Consider the following 19,502-nt stretch of genomic DNA (forward strand, 5'->3'; position numbering starts at 1 on the left):
GCTCATTGCAATGAGTTGCTGGTCTGGCTCAGGGCCTCTGGTTTTCGGGTACACCATCCTCGCTGGGTCCTCACCAGAGCTGCTCTGGGATACCCCGTGTCTGCCCCCATCCTGGGATCTTGTGGGTATCGTTCCACAGGACCAGTCTCTTCACGTTGCTCTACTTTTTGATGGAGCCTCATCCGATACTGTTTTGTTCTGCCACTGCCATTCTCTCAACTAGGATTTTTATTTTCTAATTTGTATTCTTCCTTACTTTTTTAGGATAGTGTTGATCAAGAACTCCCTTCTCCAAAGCAAACAGTTGCTTTCGATAAGCAGTCAACATTAAAAAAAAGTATGTATACATATATTTTTTTTAACATAAACTTGGTTGTGATTGGTAATGGACCTGCTATAGTATTTGGCATTTGATAGAAAATTTTCAAGTTTTTCTTTTCAAAGTGAAGTACTTAAAATTTGTTGTTAACCTAAAACTTAGATGGTATTTTGTATGAAATATATGATATACTTTATAGTACTGTTAGACTACAATCAGGAGCATTGCTTTCTTATGTCTTAATGTATATTTTATAAAAACTGTGGTACAACACCTTTAATCCCAGCACTTGGGAGGCAGAGACAGGTGGATCTCTGTGAGTTCAAGGCCAGCCTGGTCTACATATTGTGTTCCAGTACAGCCAGAGATACACAGAGAGACCCTGTCCCCAAAACAAAGAAAACTGAATGTGCTTGCTGTTTTAATATAGTAAAATAATTAGATAAATATAGTTACCAAGTTCGTAATGATCTGAGTTGGCTTGTGGAGGTGATAATATGCCTTACAAACAGCTAAAAAGCAAAGGTACTAAACTTTGCTTTGATTCTCTCAAACATAGTGAGACTGTACATTCAATAAAGAATATCATATTATACATCTCTCCTTGCCATAACACAGATGATTCTGCTACATAGTAAATTGGGTGATTCATCTACTTATATATTTATTCATTTATTTACGTGAAAGTCTTTATTTCTATCAAGTTGTTTCTAATGTCATGATCACATTTATTCAGTTATTTGGCAGTTTCCTCATATGTTGCTACACTTTGCAGCTAATATTGATCCAACACGGAGGTATCTTTACCTTCAGGTTTTGGGTGGAAAAGCTTTCTTGGAACATCTGCAAGAACCTGAACCTTTACCAGGACAAGTTTGTTCAACTTTTACTTTATGTTTACATTATCGGAACCAACGTTTTCGTTCAAAACCTGTTCCATGTGCTTGTGAACCAGATTTCCATGACGGCTTTTTGCTTGAAGTTCACAGAGAAAGTTTAGGTAAGACTATGTAATGGTATCTAATTAAGTTTGTTTGTTTTTTATTGTAGAACAACTGCCACAGCTTCTACGATAGAGATTATAAACCTGGCCTGGTGGCTCAGTTTTTAATCTCAGCGTTCAGGGCACAGAAGCAGTCAGATATCTTGAGTTCCATAGTGAGACCTTGTGGGGTTGGGGAGGAGAGAGATTGATTATAGTAAATGAGTGTCTCTAGTTTTCTTCTCCAGTGCGCTTTTTTTGTGTGTGTGTGTGTTTTTTTTTAAGACAGGGTTTCTCTGTTTTCTCTGTGGCTTTGGAGGCTGTTCTGGAACTAGCTCTTGTAGACCAGGCTGGTCTGGAACTCACAGAGATCCGCCTGCCTCTGCCTCCCAAGTGCTGGGATTAAAGGCATGTGCCACTACTGGCTGGCTGCTATTTTTTATTTAAATGAGTTCTTACCTATTTCCTGCTTTACTCACTAATTTTCTCCTATTTTTTGATATGTTAATTGATTTTTTTTTAGTTAATTGTTTCTATCTATCATGTAATAGTCTTTTGTACCTTCAAGTACTGGAATTACTGACTGGCCTTGCACTCACACCCTCCCACCTCTACTTCCAGAGTGCTGGGGTTGAAGGTGTGTGTCACGTCACTTAGCTGATGGCCTTTTGTAGTAGTACATAGCATAAGTTCTTTTGCAGATTAGACTCTTTATGTTACTGCTGTAAGTAACATAACTAAAATAGTTTCTAAATGGCTCATCATATCATATTCTGCTAGTCCTGTCAATTGTCAGTCATAGAAATGGGGTGATAGTTTTCCCCCAGATTCTTGCATACTTTCAGAGACCTTACCAAATTAAATTTCTTTTTTTTTGGTTTTTACGAGACAGGGTTTCTCTGTATTGTTTCGGAAGCTATTGGTCCAGCCCAGCCTCGAACTCACAGAGATCCGCCTGCCTCTGCCTCCCGAGTGCTGGGATTAAAGGCGTGCGCCACCACCACCCGGCTCCAAATTAAATTTCTATCATATAAGCTTATTTAGCATACTTTCCAGTAAAAGTGTGTGTGTGTGTGTGTGTGTGTGTGTGTGTGTGTGTGTGTGTGTATGTATACCCGAGTGTTTGTGTGTGTGTGTGTGTGTGTGTGTGTGTGTGTGGTGCTGAGTATGTAATCCAAGGCCTCAGGCATGCTAGGCAGTCACTACCACTTAACTATATCCTCACCTTGTAAAATGATTCTGTGTTACTAAGTAATGCATAATCTAGTGTGTTTTTTCTTTGGTTTGTGTTGCTAGGCGATGGAACTAGAATGGCTGATTCAACAACAATGTTATCTATAAGTGATCCAATTCACATGGTGCTGATAAAAACAGACATATTTGGTGAGACTACTTTAGTGGCATCCTATTTTCTGGAATGGAGATCAGTTTTGGGCTCAGAAAATGGAGTGACCAGTCTGACTGTGGAACTTATGGGTGTAGGTATGACTATTAATGTCACTTTCACTTTTTTATAAATACTGTTTGTAAATTCATTTTATATTGGTCAAAAGGGCTTTACATGAGGGAGACCTGTAAAACAGGCTTTCATCAGAATTTCAATGTAAGGTTGGCTTAGGGAATATCTGGAAGAATAATACCACCATAGTTCTTCAAAGTCAGTCTGACTTATCTTGAGGAATTTTCTTTTTAAGATTTATTTATTATGTATACAGTGTTCTGCCTGCATATATGCCTATATGCCAGAAGAGGGCACCAGATCTCATTATAGATGGTTGTGAGTCACCATGGGGTGACTGGGAATTGAACTCAGGTCCTCTAGAAGAAAATCCAGTGTGCTCTTAACCTCTGAGCCATCTCTCCAGTTCCAAACAATTTTTTTTTTGCCTGGAAAACGAATAGAAATTTTGGAGGTTCAGTTTTTGTTGTTGTTAAATAAATGTAAGGTTATAACGAAAACCAGGATTCTTTTAAACAAATGAATAAATGTGTGCATAAGTGTCTTTCTGGTGTGCCCTAGAGTACAGCACACCACCATCACCATCACCACACTGGTTCTTGGGGGTAGGTTATGTTTTTTTGTTTGTTTGTTTTGGTTATGGCTAGAATCTCACAGTATATCCTGGGCTGTCCTTGAGTTCCCTATACAGAACAGTTGGCCTGCCTCGTGATAGGATTATTGGCAGGTACCACCGTGCCAGCTTCCTACCAGTGGTTATTGACAAATGAGTAGGTGTTCCTCTAGTTCTTCTAGTGGATAGGTAAAATTTGAAAGAGTTGCTAACTTGTTCAGTTCAGTAGCAATGAATAGTAAAGGACAGAGGTTGTACATTATCTTACCATTATTTCCTTGGATTTTGCATACTGTCTACCATGTAATATATATATTAGCTCATAAGATTAGGAAAACAAGCCGGGCGGTGGTGGCGCTCGCCTTTAATCCCAGCACTCAGGAGGCAGAGGCAGGCGGATCTCTGTGAGTTCGAGGCTGGGCTAGACCGATAGCCTCCGAAACAATACAGAGAAAACCCTGTCTTGTAAAAACCAAAAAAAAAAAATTAGGAAAACAAAAACCCACTAATGTTTTTTCTATGACATAATGTAATTGTATTGGTATTACAGCTTATTCATACAAGTTAAACTTGGGGCTAGCATGATGGCTCAGTGGGTAAGACGCTACACAAGTAGGAGAAACTGAGTTTGTCTCTCCAGCACCCACATAAAAAGCTGGTCATGGTGGCATGCATCTGTAACCCCAGCTCTTTTTTTTTTTTAAAGATTGATTTATTTATTATGAATACAACATCCTTCCTCCATGTATGTCTGCAGGCCAGAAGAGGGCACCAGATCTCATTACAGATGGTTGTGAGCCACCATGTGGTTGCTGGGAATTGAACTCAGGACCTCTGGAAGAGCAGTCAGTGCTCTTAACATCTGAGCCATCTCTCCAGCCCTGTAACCCCAGCTCTTGATGGGGTAGAGACATGCAGATCCTAGGAGCTCACTGTCCCACCAGTCTAGCTAATTGGTGAGCTCTAGGTCAGTGAGAGACTTTGTCTTAAAAGCTAAAGCTGAGCTGGGTGGTGGTGGCGCACGCCTTTAATCCCAGCACTCAGGAGGCAGATGCAGGTGGATCTCTTGAGTTCAACACCAGCCTGGTCTACTAGAGCTAGTTCCAGGACAGCCTCCAAAGCCACAGACAAACCCTGCCTGGAAAAACCAAAAAAAAAAAAAAAAATGGCTAAGGCTGAGAGCAATAATGGAAAGGCCCCACATCAGCCTCTGGTCTCTACACTCTTGTGAATGGGCAAAGCCGTTTACATAGTGAGCATTGAACTCATACAAAGAAAAGAAGAAAAGCTAAATTTCGTCATTTGACAGCAAGGCATTCAAAATTTAAGTCAGACTCAAAATATGACTGTACTTAAATAAAAAGAACTAAAGTTCTCTTTACACATGAGATTTGTTTTTACAAGTGATTTCTAGTTCTTTGTCTTCAAAAATAGGCCTGGGCCTGGAGAGATGGCTGAATGATTGAGAGGACTGGCTGCTTTTCTAGAGCACACACACAGTGGCTGACTGCTAACTGCTAATTAACTGCAATCCCTGGGGATCTGGCCTCCAAGGACACTGCATGCATTAGGTGCACAGAGGGATAGACACTCGTGCAAACACTCCTAATTGTAAGATAAAGAATTCAAAATCAAACAACAGAATAGGTCTAACATGGTAATTATAACAATGACCTGGAAATAAGTATATGCTGATTTGCTTAAAAAATATTGAATAGTTTTATGTACTTATGTGTGTATATTTATGTATGTATGTAGGTAGGTATATCATGGGTTGAAAACTTGAAAGGTAGATGGAATTACTGTATGTGGTAAAAAGTTGGGATACTTTCTGATTTTCATGTTAAGAATGGGTTCTTAACAATTGCTTTGGTTTTATACTTAATGTAACATCTAGTTGGAATTATATACTTAAGGATATAAATTTAAGAATTCCAAATCCACAAGGTCAGAAAAGTTCCTTAAGATGCTTTTAGAAAGCATTAGTAAAAAAAATCATTTTGGTTTGGTTCATTTTTAAAAGTTTGATTAATTTTTAGTATTAATATTAAGTGTAATGTTGAGTGTTATAACTCAAGTGATAAAGTACCTCATTCCTAAATTATTTTGGTTGACTAAATACACATAGTCCTGAAAGTTCTTTGTTTCGAATAATGTTTAAGTAGAGTTTTAAATATTTGTATTTATAGGTACAGAATCAAAAGTTTCTGTAGGAATTTTAAATATGAAACTTGAGATGTACCCACCACTCAACCAAACACTATCTCAAGAAGTAGTGAACACACAGGTAAGTAAGCCAGTTTCTCTTCTTTTGTACATTTGCTTTAGTTGTAGGAAATATTTACCCTAGAAAATACTGTCTTTTTAGAAAAAAATAACATTCCTGTTAAGATTTGTACTAAAAAAATTAACCAAAGGGATGGGGAAAGAATTATAAAGCTGGGACTGGTGATAGAGGTAGTGCTTGCGAAGCATGTCCAAGGCCCTGGGTTTTAGCAAACTCCACGACTGAAAGTGTGATGACACAAAGTGAAGGGCAGATGGAATAGCATCATGGGGTGGTATTTTTAAAAGCCTTATTGCTTTTGCAAGTGTTTTGTGTACATCGGGGGTGGATGGTAACTGTGTGACTTTCGGGAGTGAATGCTGTCCTTCCATGTGAGTCCCACCAGGGATCAAGCTCAGGTTGTTCGTTGCCTGTGGAGCCTTCTTCATTTCCTAGACATTTACTGGGAGCTTGGTTTTTGTGTAATTCTCTGTAGAATGCTTAGGGAGGCTTTTTCTCTTGCTGGGATCCAACCTCAGCTCAGGTTCAGGTCCTGTAACGGGAAGGGGCGCAAGGAAAAATCTGACAACCAGATGGATTGTTCGCAAGTGGTCCTCGAATAGCTTGAGCCGTCTTTATACTTTAACAGAGCTTGTTCCACCAGGATTACGTAAACAGATTTATTATTAGTTTCTATTTTTGACTTCCAAGAATTACATCGTAGTCAGCTAAAAGTCCCCCCTTGTTCCCTTTTATGCTTCCCCAAACACATTTTCCCATCTCCTACATAACCTCATTGTAGACTTAAGAGTTCAGCATTTTTGCAAGCTTAACTAAATATCAAGCTAGACACATCCTGCTCTTGCAGCACATATGCCAGCTGGTAGCTACTTGTAGTTGCAAAGTTAAAAGGTTATAGCCATGGGTACATTGCTCTAAGGACTACAGTATTTGAACCCAAACAGTGTTTTCTTATCTGTAAGATATGCTTTTATGCTAGGCATGGTGGTGCACACCTTCAATCCCAACACTCAGGAGGCAGAGGCAGGCAGACTTCTGAGTTCGAGGCCAGCCTGGTCTACAGAGTGATTTCCAGGATATTCGAGACAGGGTTTCTCTGTGGCTTTGGAGGCTGTCTTGGAACTAGCTCTTGTAGACCAGGCTGGTCTCGAACTGACAGAGATCCGCCTGCCTCTGCCTCCCGAGTGCTGGAATTAAAGGCGTGTACTACCACTGTCTAGGATATGCTTTTATATAGTTCTCTGACCTGTAAGAGTGTCCTACTTGTCTGTCTCTTTGTATAAGGCAAACTTTGATAAGGCACTCTCTTCCCATCCCACCATACCATTCTTCTTCCCCAGTATAAGCTTCTGTGCATGGCTAAGGTGATCTATCCATCCCACATGTTGCATTGAATTTTTTCCTCTTTTGAGTCAGTAAACTTCTCAGGTTTAGGAATTGCAGTTGGTAATTTTGGATAAGATTTGAAAAGCATTAGCCTCCTGCTGAATCTTAGGGGAAAACATTCTAGAAAGAACAGAATTTCCAGGGAAAATTGCAGCTTGTCACATGTGTGACCTATAAAATGAAACTAAAAACCTCCAGAAGAATCAACAACATAATGAAAGAGAAAAGAGCCTGCAAGCCCTATGAATCCAGCACTGTCCTGCACTGTCTTCCAGTCCACTGGGCTTTGCCAAGTGGAAGATGCCTCCATTGGCTTTGCCTCTGTCAGAGACCCCTTTCTCTACTAGAGATTGGACTGAGGGCATCACACATGGTAGACAAGCACTCCACCACTGAATTATAGCCATAGCCCTTTGTATTTTTACTATCCTGTATGTGTGTATATATTATTTGTAAAACTATATGATATATAAAAGACAGGATTTCTGTGTGTAGTCCTGGCTGTCTTGGGACTCACTGTACACTAGACTGGTCTTGAACTCAGAGATCCACCCCCTGTCTCTGCTTCTCAAGTGCTGGGATTAAAGGTGCGTGCCACCACCACATGGATCAAATTATTTTAATTACAGTTTATCTTGTTGCTTTTGTTGTTGTTGTTGTTTTGAGACGAGGGCCTGGGTTCAAAGTTTGTTGTTGTTTTTGAATTGGGAATTGAATCCAGGGCTCATGAATTGTGGACATCTTATGCCATTGCGTGTCATCCCCAGACACATGGGCTCTTCATTCTTTTTGTTTGTTTGTTTTTGTTTTTTAAGATTTATTTATTTATTATGAATACAACATCCTGCCTCCATGTATGTCTGCACACCAGAAGAGGGCACCAGATCTCATTATGGATGGTTGTGAGCCACCATGTGGTTGTTGGGAATTGAACTCAGGACCTCTGGAAGAGCAGTCAGTGCTCTTTACCTTTGAGCTATCGCTCTAGCCCTCCCCATTCTTTTGACACAGCTCACACTGTGTATCCTTGGCTGGCCTGAACCTCATAGAGATCCATCTGCTTCAGCCTCTCATGTGGTAGAATTGAAAGCCTATGCCACTACACATGGCAGGCTCTCTTTTCTAACGTTGTTTTATTTATTTACTTGCTTTTATATATTTATTTTATTCATGTATGTGTCTATGTTGGTGTATGTACATGCATGTTGTGTGGGTGCCCAAAGAATCTAGATGAGGGGGTTACAGCCCCTGAAGTTGAAGTTGAAGTTAAAGGTGGTTGTGAGCCACCCAATGTGGGTGCTAGGGATGAAGCTCAGGTCCTCTGGAAAAGCAGCCAGTGCTCTTAACCACTGAGCCATCTCTCTAGACCTTGACGTTTCATAAACATGTTGTCACTTTTCTGTGATAATATTAATTTTTAGTGAGTTTATTCTGTTTCATGTATGTGTGTATACATATATATGTACATATGCGTATCATATATATACAAACACACATACATGAAACTTCTAATTTTCAGACTTCCTTGTAAAAATCACATTCTTTGTAAATGTTTTTCAAATTGTATGTATGTATTTCTGTGCAGTTAATGTGTGGGCACATGTGCCATGGTGCTTGTGTGGAGGTCAGAGGACAATTGTGGAGTTGATTCTCCCCTTCCTATCTTTACGTGCATTCTGGGAGTCAAACTCAGGTCAGCGGGCTTATGTGACAAACTTCTGCTCACTAGTTGTAAACAGATGTCAACAGCTGCCTGCAACTCTAACTCCAAGGAATCCAGTCACTCTTAGTCTCCATCGGCACTTGCATGTTAGTTTTAAGGAAAAAGGTACCCTGTGCTGGGGCTATACTGGTGCACAAGTAGCACCGTTTTTTTTCTTTTGGTGATAGGGTCTTTTCATTATGTAGCTGTAGCTGTCCTGGAACTTCCTATGTAGACCAGACTGGCCTTGAACTCGCAGAGATCCTCCTGCTTCTGCCTCCTGAGTGCTGGGATGAAAAGTATGTGCCACCACACCTGGCTTACAGCAGCTTTATTTTAGGAGTCTGGAGACAGTAAATGAAATGCCAGAAAGAGAAGTTGTTAAATGGAAAAATTACTACAGGATATTAGTATTAGTAATTCCAAGGTTGGGCCTGTGTGTCCTAGGTAGTGGGAGCAATAGTCTTCAGCAAAAAGCTTGTGTGGAAGGGAGAGAGGGAAAATGAGAATAAACTCAGGCAGGTAGTTTTCAGTATGGTAGAAGGTGATTGACCTGCTTTGTTATTTAAACACTTCTGTCATGTGCAGGGAAAGGTCACTTAGTATTTTATGGGTTATTGAAGTTGTTAGAAAACTTTGGGAATGTTGAGTTGTTTGCACATAAGACCGTGTTAGTTCAAGTTAACATGGTAGCAGGGATGGAGAACAGTAGATTGTTTTGGTAATTTAGAAAATTTTATAGAAATTTCATTTCTTTATTTCAAGCTTGCCTTGGAACGTCAGAAAACTGCTGAGAAAGAACGATTATTTCTGGTCTATGCTAAGCAGTGGTGGAGAGAGTATTTGCAAATTCGACCCTCACACAACTCACGGCTAGTAAAGATTTTCGCACAGGTTTGTGAATTATGTTAGAAAGCTTCATCCCTGTATTTGAGATGTAGTACTATAAATACTTTGCATTTGCATTTTCATTCTACAAATGAATGTTTATTTCTAAAATAGTTATCTTTTATTGGCTAGGTCAATGGCATAATATAATCTTTGTTAGTTTGGGATATACCTTTTTATGGCAATTGTTTAAACATTTGGATACTTTATGGCTTATATGCAAATTGAACCCTATGTACAGAGCAGGGGCTCTGGACATACATTGTGTTTGTTAGTTTTTACAAAACAAAGTGGAAAAACAGCATTGTGCCATTGAGATGGCTCAGAGAGTGAAGCATTGGCTGTGCAAGCTGACGACCTGAGCTCAGTCCCTGGAACTCAGTCTAAAGGTAGGAGAAAACCAACTCCACACATGCGCTGGGGCACATGATCACACACATCATATACACACAGTGGTAAAATATTTTTACGACAAGTGCTTTGATTATGTATAACCAATATTTCTAAACCAATGACCAGGGATGTTTAACTACACAATTTCAGCTACAGATGCACCTTGACTCAAGATGCAGTTTTATGCTTATGAGCATGTTGTTAGGTTGAAAGTGCCATTAATACAGCCGATCTGCCCTTTTATGACTTAGCAACATAATACACTAAGGGTTATCAGTTGTTTACCTTTGCGATCAAGTGACAAGGAGAGCTGTGGTTGCTCAGCGGCAAGAAATACTACATGCCACATATTACTAGTCTAGACGTCAAATTTTAAAGGATAGTTTCTACTTAGTATATAGGTGTAGCTTCTGAGGAATAGATCTAATAGTTTATATATGTTCAGTTTCTGCATAGTGTTAGATTATGATATAAGTGTCTCAGATGTATGCATTCATGTATATATATCCTACACTCCCTAATCATTGGGACAAACTACAAGTAGCTTCATTTCTAGATAGGGAGGTAGGGAATAAGAGTCCTAAATTAGCATTGGTGGGAAGGAGAAAAATTGCTTTTAACTTTACATAGTGTTATCCTTGCTAAGGAATGGGATTGTGTTGGAAAAGTGCTGTGTAGAAATGCATCAGTTGTTCTAAAAGTTGAGCAGTAGTGCTTCGATTGCCTGAATTAGGTTTTATTCCATCAGAACATTTTACATCATCTCTAGAGTTTTAATCATACATGGAGCCTCCACTTTGCTATATTAGTAATGACAATGCTAAGAAAAATGTAGGCTTTGTTAATACCAATTCTAAAAGCATGGTAGAGGGCAGTTGTCAGAGAGCTTTGTAATCTTCATAGTCATTCAGCACACTTGATAACAGTTAACCCTTTCGGGCCTGGTAGTATACACCTTTACTCCCAACACTTGAGAGGCAGAAGCCGGTGGATAAATGAGTTCAAGGCCACCTAACTCTACATAGTTCCAGGCCAGCCAAGGCTACACATAGTGAGATCCTGTCTCAAAAAACAAAACAAGCAACAACAACCCCCCCCAATCCAAAGATTCATCCTGTGTTTAGAATTTATGACATTTTTTCTAAAATGTTTTTGAAATTCTACTTTTTTTTTTTAACGAGACAGGGTTTCTCTGATTGTTTTGGAGGCTGTTGGTCCAGCCTGGCCTCGAACTCACAGAGATCTGCCTGCCTCTGCCTCCCGAGTGCTGGGATTAAAGGCGTGCGCCACCACCGCCCGGCAAAATTCTACTTTCAATCAACTATCATCAGTTAAAAATATTTTGTCTGGATACACAGTTCTGTGTGGTAGTATGAAAGATTACTTCAGCTTAGATTTAGATGCTCTGCCCTTCCCTTGTCTATCTGCTGGCCCTTTTTCAGAGAAGCTCTTAATTCTTACAAGCTTTGGAGTCAGACAGCTTAAGCTTTAAAACTCCTGGCTCCAGTGCATGCCTTTGATCCCAGTACTTAGAAGGCAGAGGCAGGTGATCTACAGAGTGGATTCCAGAACAGCCAGGGTTACTCTGATAAACCCTGTCTTGAGAAACAAAAGAAAACAAAATCTGGCCCTATTATATAACAGCTATAGTTATTTCATTTATGAAATGAGAATAAAATAGACCTTATAAGAATTTAAAAGATGTTAGTCAGCCCCTAGTGCTAGATGCATACTCAATAAATGGTGTCTAGAATTAGCTACAGAATAATAGATTTGACACTGGGATGATTTACTTGTTACAAATAATGTTTTCCCCTTCTTCCTCCAGGATGAGAATGGGATAAATAGACCAGTCTGTTCCTATGTTAAACCTCTTCGAGCTGGACGGCTTCTGGATACTCCGAGGCAAGCAGCCCGATTTGTTAATGTCCTGGGTTACGAACGAGCCCCTGTTATCGGAGGAGGTGGCAAACAGGAGCAGTGGTGCACTCTGCTGGCTTTTCTCTGTAGAAACAAGGTATCAAATAGACATAACAAATAGCAGTATTCGTGGCTGGAGAGATGGTTCAGAGGTTATGAGCACTGGCTGCTCTTGCAGAGGTCCTGAGTTCAATTCCCAGCAACAGCGTGGTGGCTCACAATCATCTATAATGAGATCTGGTGCCCTCTTCTGGTGTGCAGGCATATACAAAGGCAGAATGCTGTATACATAATAAATAGAGAAATCTTTAAAAAAATAGCAATATTCATTATCATAAGTGTTTTTGTTTTGTTTTTTGTTTTTTTGTTTTTTTTTGGTTTTTCGAGACAGGGTTTCTCTGTGGCTTTTGGAGGCTGTCCTGGAACTCGCTTGGTAGTCCAGGCTGGTCTCGAACTCACAGAGATCCGCCTGCCTCTGCCTCCCGAGTGCTGGGATTAAAGGCGTGCGCCACCAACGCCCGGCTATCATAAGTGTTTTTAATTTATAGCATACCTATAAGAGAATTTCCTTGAAAAATGTATGTATTAACAACCTGAACAAGACAAATCTTACTATTACCTGTAACATTTACATATCAACACTTAACACTATCTTTATTTTTATAATTTCTTATCTAATAGAATGTTATTCTCATAGAAATGAAGTCATAGAGTGACTGTGTTGTCTCATTCATGTAATTCCAGCACATGGGAGGCTGGGCAAAAGATCATGGATTTGTCTGGACAATATAAGGCTCCAGGCCAGTCTGTGCTGTATAGTAAGATCTTATCTCAAAAACAAAACATTTGGATGTGGTGGTAGACAAAGGCAGGTGGGTCTCTATGACTATGAGACCAGCATAGTGTGCATAGCAAGCTCCAGGTGAAGCCAAGGCTACACAGTGTGACTGTATCTCTAAAACAAAAACAAAACCCAAAAATCTTACCCGGGTGGTGGTGGCACAGGTCTTTAATCCCAGCACTGGGGAGGCAGAGGCAGGCGGATCTCTGTGAGTTCTTGGCCGGCCTGGTCTACATAGTGAGTTCCTGAACAGCCAGGGCTACACAGAGAAACTCTGTCTTAAAAAAACAAAAGAACAAAAATTTATAAACAGAATAATTATGAGAATAATTATAGATTTCATGGTTATCACTTTTCTTTAGTTTTAAACAGAATTATATTTAATAACTTACATAAATTTGATATTAAACTTTATGAGAAAATTGTATTTATTTTTATTTTATGTATATTGGTGTTTTAACTGCATGTTTTTCTGTTCATGACATGTATGCAGTACTTGCACAGACCAGAAATGGCACCAAATACCTTAGAAGTGAGGTTGGGATTGTGAGCCACCTTGTAGGTGCTAAGAAACTCAGGTCCTCTGGAATAGCAAGCAGCCAGTGCTTTTAACTGCTGAACTATCTCTCCAACTCCTGATATTAAACTTTTAATGATTTCAATAATTTGACTTAGAGTATAGGATGATTCCTAAACGTCTAAACTCTAAAAATGTTGCGAATATAGTGAGCAAGTAAGACTTTTTAACATTTGCTGTCAGTGAAACTGGAAAAGACAAGTTTCTTTCATCTGCTGCTGTTTTGTAGTAACTTTGCTCATGGTTGTGTAAATAGAGTATATAGTCACAAAGGACAGTTAATATAGCAGAAGAAACATTTGAGTGGCAGATTGAGTTATCAATTGGAAAGGTTAGTGTTTTTGCTTTTGTTTTTTATTTTGTGGTGCTTTTGAGACAGGTTTTCTCTGTCTAGTCCTGGCTGGCCTGGAACTTGCCCTGTAGACCAGGTTTTCCTCAAACTCACAAGAGATCCGCCTGCCTGTCCCTGAGTGCTGGGATTAAAGGCGTTTACCTTACTGCCAAACACTCAAAGTCAGCAAATGAATGCTTTCAACATACCTTTAAAGGTTTCCAAATTTAGTATGTGTCCAAAGGAAAAAAATTCAATTGCAACTCATAAAAAAGTTAAACTTTACAAAAACTGTCAAATGAATATTATGTCTTAATGTTTACTTGGTTCATGTAGCTTCATAACTACAGCATAGTACTAAACATGCTTAGATGGATCCTTACATCCCATAAACACAAACAGTTTGGTCCTAGCTTTGTAATTATTTTGAGGTAGATTTAATGAGGCAAAACTTAACTAAACCAGTGTCAGATCTGTTAAAATTCACATAATGAATTAAAAGTAGAGCTCAAGACACCCTTCCTAGGTCCCTTTGGGACTCAGGAGTCATAAAAATTAAGCTATTAATGAAAGTTTGACTAAGTTATACTTCTTAGGGTTGGTAAATTCAATGAATGTCATGTGGTCATATAATTAACCCAAACTAATTATTCATGATGTAAATTGTGTTTTATGAAAGTTATCAAATAGAATTAAAATTCAATTTATAAAGCCAGATAGTGGTTTTAATCCCAGCACAGAGGAGGCTGAAGCAGGTGGATTACTGAGATCGAAGCCAGCAGGGTCTTTATAGTGAATTCTAGGACAGCAAGAGCTATGTAGAGTGGCAGATTGAGGCTCTGTCTCAATAAACAAAATAATTTAACATATTTGAAAATTCATTGTTGGTCATAAATCCAGAGCAACAATAATTCTCATCAACTAAATATACAACAGCTAAGATCCAAACTGGAATTAGATAACCCATTATGCTTATTTAAATATTCTTTGTAATTTAGAGTTCTTTCACATTAGCGTATTTTCTCCTTGTTTCAGATTAACACTGGACTAATGGTTAAACTTGAAAGTTTTTGTAGTTTTTATTTAGTTATTTAATTGAGCTGTGAATACATACTAATCTTACTTGACTTTACCTTTCTTCTAGGGGGATTGTGAAGACCATGCTAACCTGCTGTGCAGCCTTCTTCTTGGATATGGATTGGAGGCTTTTGTCTGTGTTGGGACCAAGGCAAAGGGGGCACCTCACGCATGGGTTATGACTTGTGGGACTGATGGAACCATCACGTTTTGGGAGAGTTTAACAGGCCACAGGTTAGTCAACTAAGTTTACAAGGATAGTAAAGTACAGGTCTAGGATCAGTGAGTTGAATCCAAACAGTTGTCCTCTGACTTCCACTTGCGTTGTCAGAGTATGTGTGTATTCACACATATACATCTTACACGATAATAGTGAAGCTTTTAGAAATTAGAGAAGACACAGGTATAATTGGGCTGGGGATCAAGTCCAAAGCTGTGCATTTATTTGTTTATTTGTGTTGGAGGTCAGAAGACAACTTGCAGAACTGATTCCTTCCACCATGTGGGTTGTAAAGTACAGACTCAGGTCAGGAGGCTCTTCTGTAAGCCTCTTTATCCTCCGAGCTATTTGAAATTACATACAAGTTATTTATTTATTTATTTATTTATTTATTTATTTTGAGAGACAGGGTTTCTCTGTAGCCTTGGCTCTCCTGGAACTGGCCTTGATTTCAGAAATCTACCTCCTGCAGCCCACAGAATGGGAAAAAATTCACTAACCCCACATCTGACAGAGGGCTGATCTCCAAAATTTACAAAGAACTCAAGAAGCAAGTCTCCAAAACACCAAAGGATCCAATTAAAAAGTGGGCTACAGAACTAAATAGAGAATTTTCAATAGAGGAGTCTAAAATGGCTGAGAGACACTTAAGAAATTGCTCAACATCCTTAGCCATCTGGGAAATGCAAATCAAAACAACTCTGAGATACCATCTCACTTCTGTGAGAATGGCTAAAATAAAAAAAAAAAACAATGACAATTTATGCTGGAGAGGATGTGGTGAAAGGGGAACACTCCTCCACTGCTGGTAGGAGTGTCAACTTGTACAGCCACTTTGGAAATCAGTTTGGAGATTCCTCAGAAAAATGGGAATAAACCTACCACAAGACCCAGCAACTCTACTCTTAGGCATATATCCAAAAGATGCCCATTCATACAAGGATATCTGTTCCACTATGTTCATAGCAGCATTATTTGTAATAGCCAGAACTTGGAAGCAACCTAGATGCCCCTCAACCAAAGAGTGGATAGAGAAAATGTGGTACATTTACACAATGGAGTATTATTCAGCAGAAAAAAACAATGGAATCCTTAAATTTGCAGGCATATGGATGGCACTAGAAGAAACCATCCTGAGTGAGGTAACCCAGTCATAAAAAGAGAAACATGGCATGTACTCTCTCATATATGGATTTTAGACATAGATATGGGGAGTGCCAGCCTACAATCCCATGACCAGAGAGTCTGGGAAACAGAACCTTCATTCAATTGCTGATGGAATCAGAGGCAGACTCCCACAGCTAAACACTGAGCTGAACTCAAGGAATCCAGTGACAGAGACAGAGGACTGATGAGCAAAGGAGTTAAGACTGGGCTGGTTTAACCCCCAGAAACAGCTGACCTGACAAGGGTTAGCTCTTGAATCCCAGGCATCAGCCTGGGAATCCAGCATGGGACTGATCAAGACCCCCTGAATGCAGGTGTAGTGAGGAGGCCTAGGTAATCTATTGAGCCTTGGGCAGTAGATCAATGAGAGATGCAATCTCACCCTGAACTCTTGGGGGAGGGTCTAGACCCTGCCCTGGATGAAATGACAAAATATGGACACCCCATGGAGGGCCTTGTCCTCCCTGGGGAAATGAAGGGATATTGGGGGCTTGGTGGGAGGGCACGGGAGGAGGGGAGTGAAATGGAGAGGGACCTGGAATTGACATGTGAAGCAACCTTGTTTCTAATTTAAATTTAAATATATATATAAAGAAATCTGCCTCCTGAGTACTGGGATTAAAGGTTTGGTTCCCACTGCTGGACTTAGAATATTTTCTATGTGAAAAAAGATAAAAAGTTAGGGTTTTTGTTTTTTTTGTTTTTGTTTTTGTTTTTTTGGAGACAGAGTTTCTCTGTGTAACTTTAGCTATTTGGAACTCACTCTGTTGACCATGCTGGCCTCGAACTCAGATCCATAAAGTTGGTTTTTTAAAGGTGTACGATGTAGATAAGGCAGATTAATTTTGGCTGGGGAGGTAACTGAGTGGAGTGTTTGCTATGGAAGCATGAGATCAAATCTTCAGAACTCATGTAAAAGTGTGGACATGGCTGGGCGCTGGTGGTATACGCCTTTGATTCCAGCACTCAGGAGGCAGAGGCAGGTGGATCTCTGTGAGTTCTAGGCCAGCCTGGTCTACAGATCAAGTTCCAGGACAGCCTCCAAAACAATACAGAGAAACCCTGTCTCAAAAAACCAAAAAAGAAGAAGAAGAAAAAAGTGTGGACATGTGTTGTAATCTCCAGAGCTGCTGGGTTGGGAGACAGAGGATCCTGGGGATGCAGTGACCATCTGTCTGGTCTACTCAGAACTGTGAGCTCTGGATTCAGGGAAGGACCACATCTTTAAAAAAAAAAATGGATAGCTATAGAAACACCCGTGCAATATCAGCTTCTGGTCTCCTCATACACAAGTATGGGGGAATGAGTAAACACAGAGTAATCAGATTATGAAGATACAGAGAGTGAAAACCAAGGCCAAACTTGAGTCTTGGCAAGTAACTAAAGCTTTGTTGTTTTGTCTTTTTAGTAAGATAACTGCCTTTATTGTTTTGAAATTCTCACTGTATAAAATTATGATGTCTTTTAGGTACATCCACAAGCCTACTAATCCTGATGGACCTCCACTTGCTGAACAGCCCAAACCACTGTACCCCTACCGAACAATTGGTTGTGTTTTCAATCATCAGATGTTCCTGGGAAACTGTCAACCCTCGGATGCAGTAGAAACCTGCATATTTGATTTGAATGATGAGTCCAAGTGGAAACCCATGAGTGAAGAAGCAATTAAGTCTGTGTGTGCTCCGGGGGCCACCACGTCTCTCCCTCCCTTTCCACCTCTCTGCGCGTCCACGATTGATGCCTCCGTCACAAGCAATGAGATCGAAATGCAGCTGAGGCTTCTGGTGTCAGAACACAGAAAGGTAACTAGCAAAAATAGCTGCAATTGCATTACGTTTTGTTTGTTTTCTAATTTTTCTTTTAGAATTATTATTATTATTATTTTTTTTTTTTTTTTTGAGACAGGGTTTCTCTGTGTGTCTTGGAACTCTCTCTGTAGACCTGGCTGGCCTCTAACTCATGGAGAACTACCTGCCTCTGTCTCCTGAGTGCTGGGATCAAAGGTGTGCGCTGCCATCACCTGGCTTTATTTTTGTTTTTATGAGAAACTCACAGAGATCCACCTGCCTCTGCCTTCCAAGTACTGGGATTAAGGGCATATATCCCCGTGCCTGGCTAGAATTATTTTATGTATATGAGTATTTTGTTTGTAGGGATATATGTGTGGAACTTGCATGCCTGGTGCCCATGAAAGTCAGATTTTTTTTTGGATCCCTTGGGATTGGATTTACAGACATTTATGAGCTTCAATGTGGGTACTGGGAATTAGACTTGGCTCCTCTGTAAGAGTAACAAGTACTTTTAACTACTGAGCCATCCATCCAGTCCAACTTTTTTTTTCATGTGTGTGTTCAATACCAATAGTAACTCATTATTTTAGGCCTTTATGAAGATTATAGTGGTAGAAGTCATGGGGCATAGTTGTCAGACTTAAAAATTGCCAAATCTGGACTGGAAAGATAGGGTAATGGGTAAGAACACTTCTTGCTATTCCAGAGGACCCAGGTTCAAATCCTAGCATTCATGTTCAGTGGCTCACAGCCTATAACTCCATTTCTAGGGAATCTGACACATTTCTGGCTTACTCAGGTACCCATATACACATGGCATACACAAACACATGTACATACACATAAATAAAAGTAAATGTTTCTTAAGAATCCCCAAGTCTGCTAACCCTAAAGTTATTGCTTCCTCCTAGATAAAAGACTTACAGATTTTTTTCACATTCTTCAGTCAGACTATGGACGAGTGTCACTATTTGGATTCCCTCTTTGTGAAATGGTTTATTCAGTTAACCAATCCATTTAAAAAAGTTTGGTTAATTTCCTTTTGTCTCCACCCTCAGGCTCCTTTGTTTTATATGAAAATGTTTTTGCTTGCATTAATGTATGTATACCAGATGTGTGTTTCATGCCTGCAGAGGTCAAAAGAGGACATCAGAGTTAACAGGTGGTTATATACTGTCATGTGAGTGCTAGAAATTGAAACTTTGTCTTCTATAAGAACGACAAATACTTTTAACTACTTGAGTGATCTCTCCAGCCCTGTTCTTGTTTATTTTCTCCCACATGGGTTGAAGTACAATTATATCCTCATTCTAGCTTTAATTTGCATTCCCTTAATAATAGGATTAGATGTCTTGTTTATTAGCCATCTCTAGTTCCTTCATAAGGATGTCAAAAACAAGATGAACTAATTAAAAGGAAGAAATTAACATGTTTTATATATTTTTTTGTTTGTTTGTTTTTTCGAGACAGGGTTTCTCTGTATTGTTTTAGAGGCTGTCCTGGAATTCGCTCTGTAGATCAGGCTGGACTCGAACTCACAGAGTCCACCT

The 19,502-nt window shown here is 39.6% G+C and overlaps 1 protein-coding gene across 5 annotated transcripts in view; it reads left to right on the forward strand.

The window, feature by feature from the left end:
* The window catches only part of Cep76 (centrosomal protein 76), a 31,513-nt gene that overhangs the window by 3,460 nt on the left and 8,551 nt on the right, over window positions 1–19,502 (forward strand). For 4 of the 5 annotated variants that reach the window (XM_040741665.1, XM_005074638.4, XM_040741666.1 and 1 more), the window contains exons 3-10: window positions 265–337; window positions 1,095–1,319; window positions 2,598–2,783; window positions 5,563–5,660; window positions 9,514–9,642; window positions 11,858–12,046; window positions 14,843–15,009; window positions 17,631–17,964. In XM_040741665.1, coding sequence (XP_040597599.1) covers window positions 265–337; window positions 1,095–1,319; window positions 2,598–2,783; window positions 5,563–5,660; window positions 9,514–9,642; window positions 11,858–12,046; window positions 14,843–15,009; window positions 17,631–17,964 — 1,401 coding nt within the window. Of the gene's footprint in view, window positions 1–264; window positions 338–1,094; window positions 1,320–2,597; window positions 2,784–5,562; window positions 5,661–9,513; window positions 9,643–11,857; window positions 12,047–14,842; window positions 15,010–17,630; window positions 17,965–19,502 lie in introns of those variants that run through there. The other variant, XM_040741668.1, reaches the window with a different exon arrangement.

This window comes from Mesocricetus auratus, unplaced genomic scaffold (genome assembly GCF_017639785.1).
Source record: "Mesocricetus auratus isolate SY011 unplaced genomic scaffold, BCM_Maur_2.0 Super-Scaffold_6730, whole genome shotgun sequence".
Lineage (NCBI taxonomy): Eukaryota > Metazoa > Chordata > Mammalia > Rodentia > Cricetidae > Mesocricetus > Mesocricetus auratus.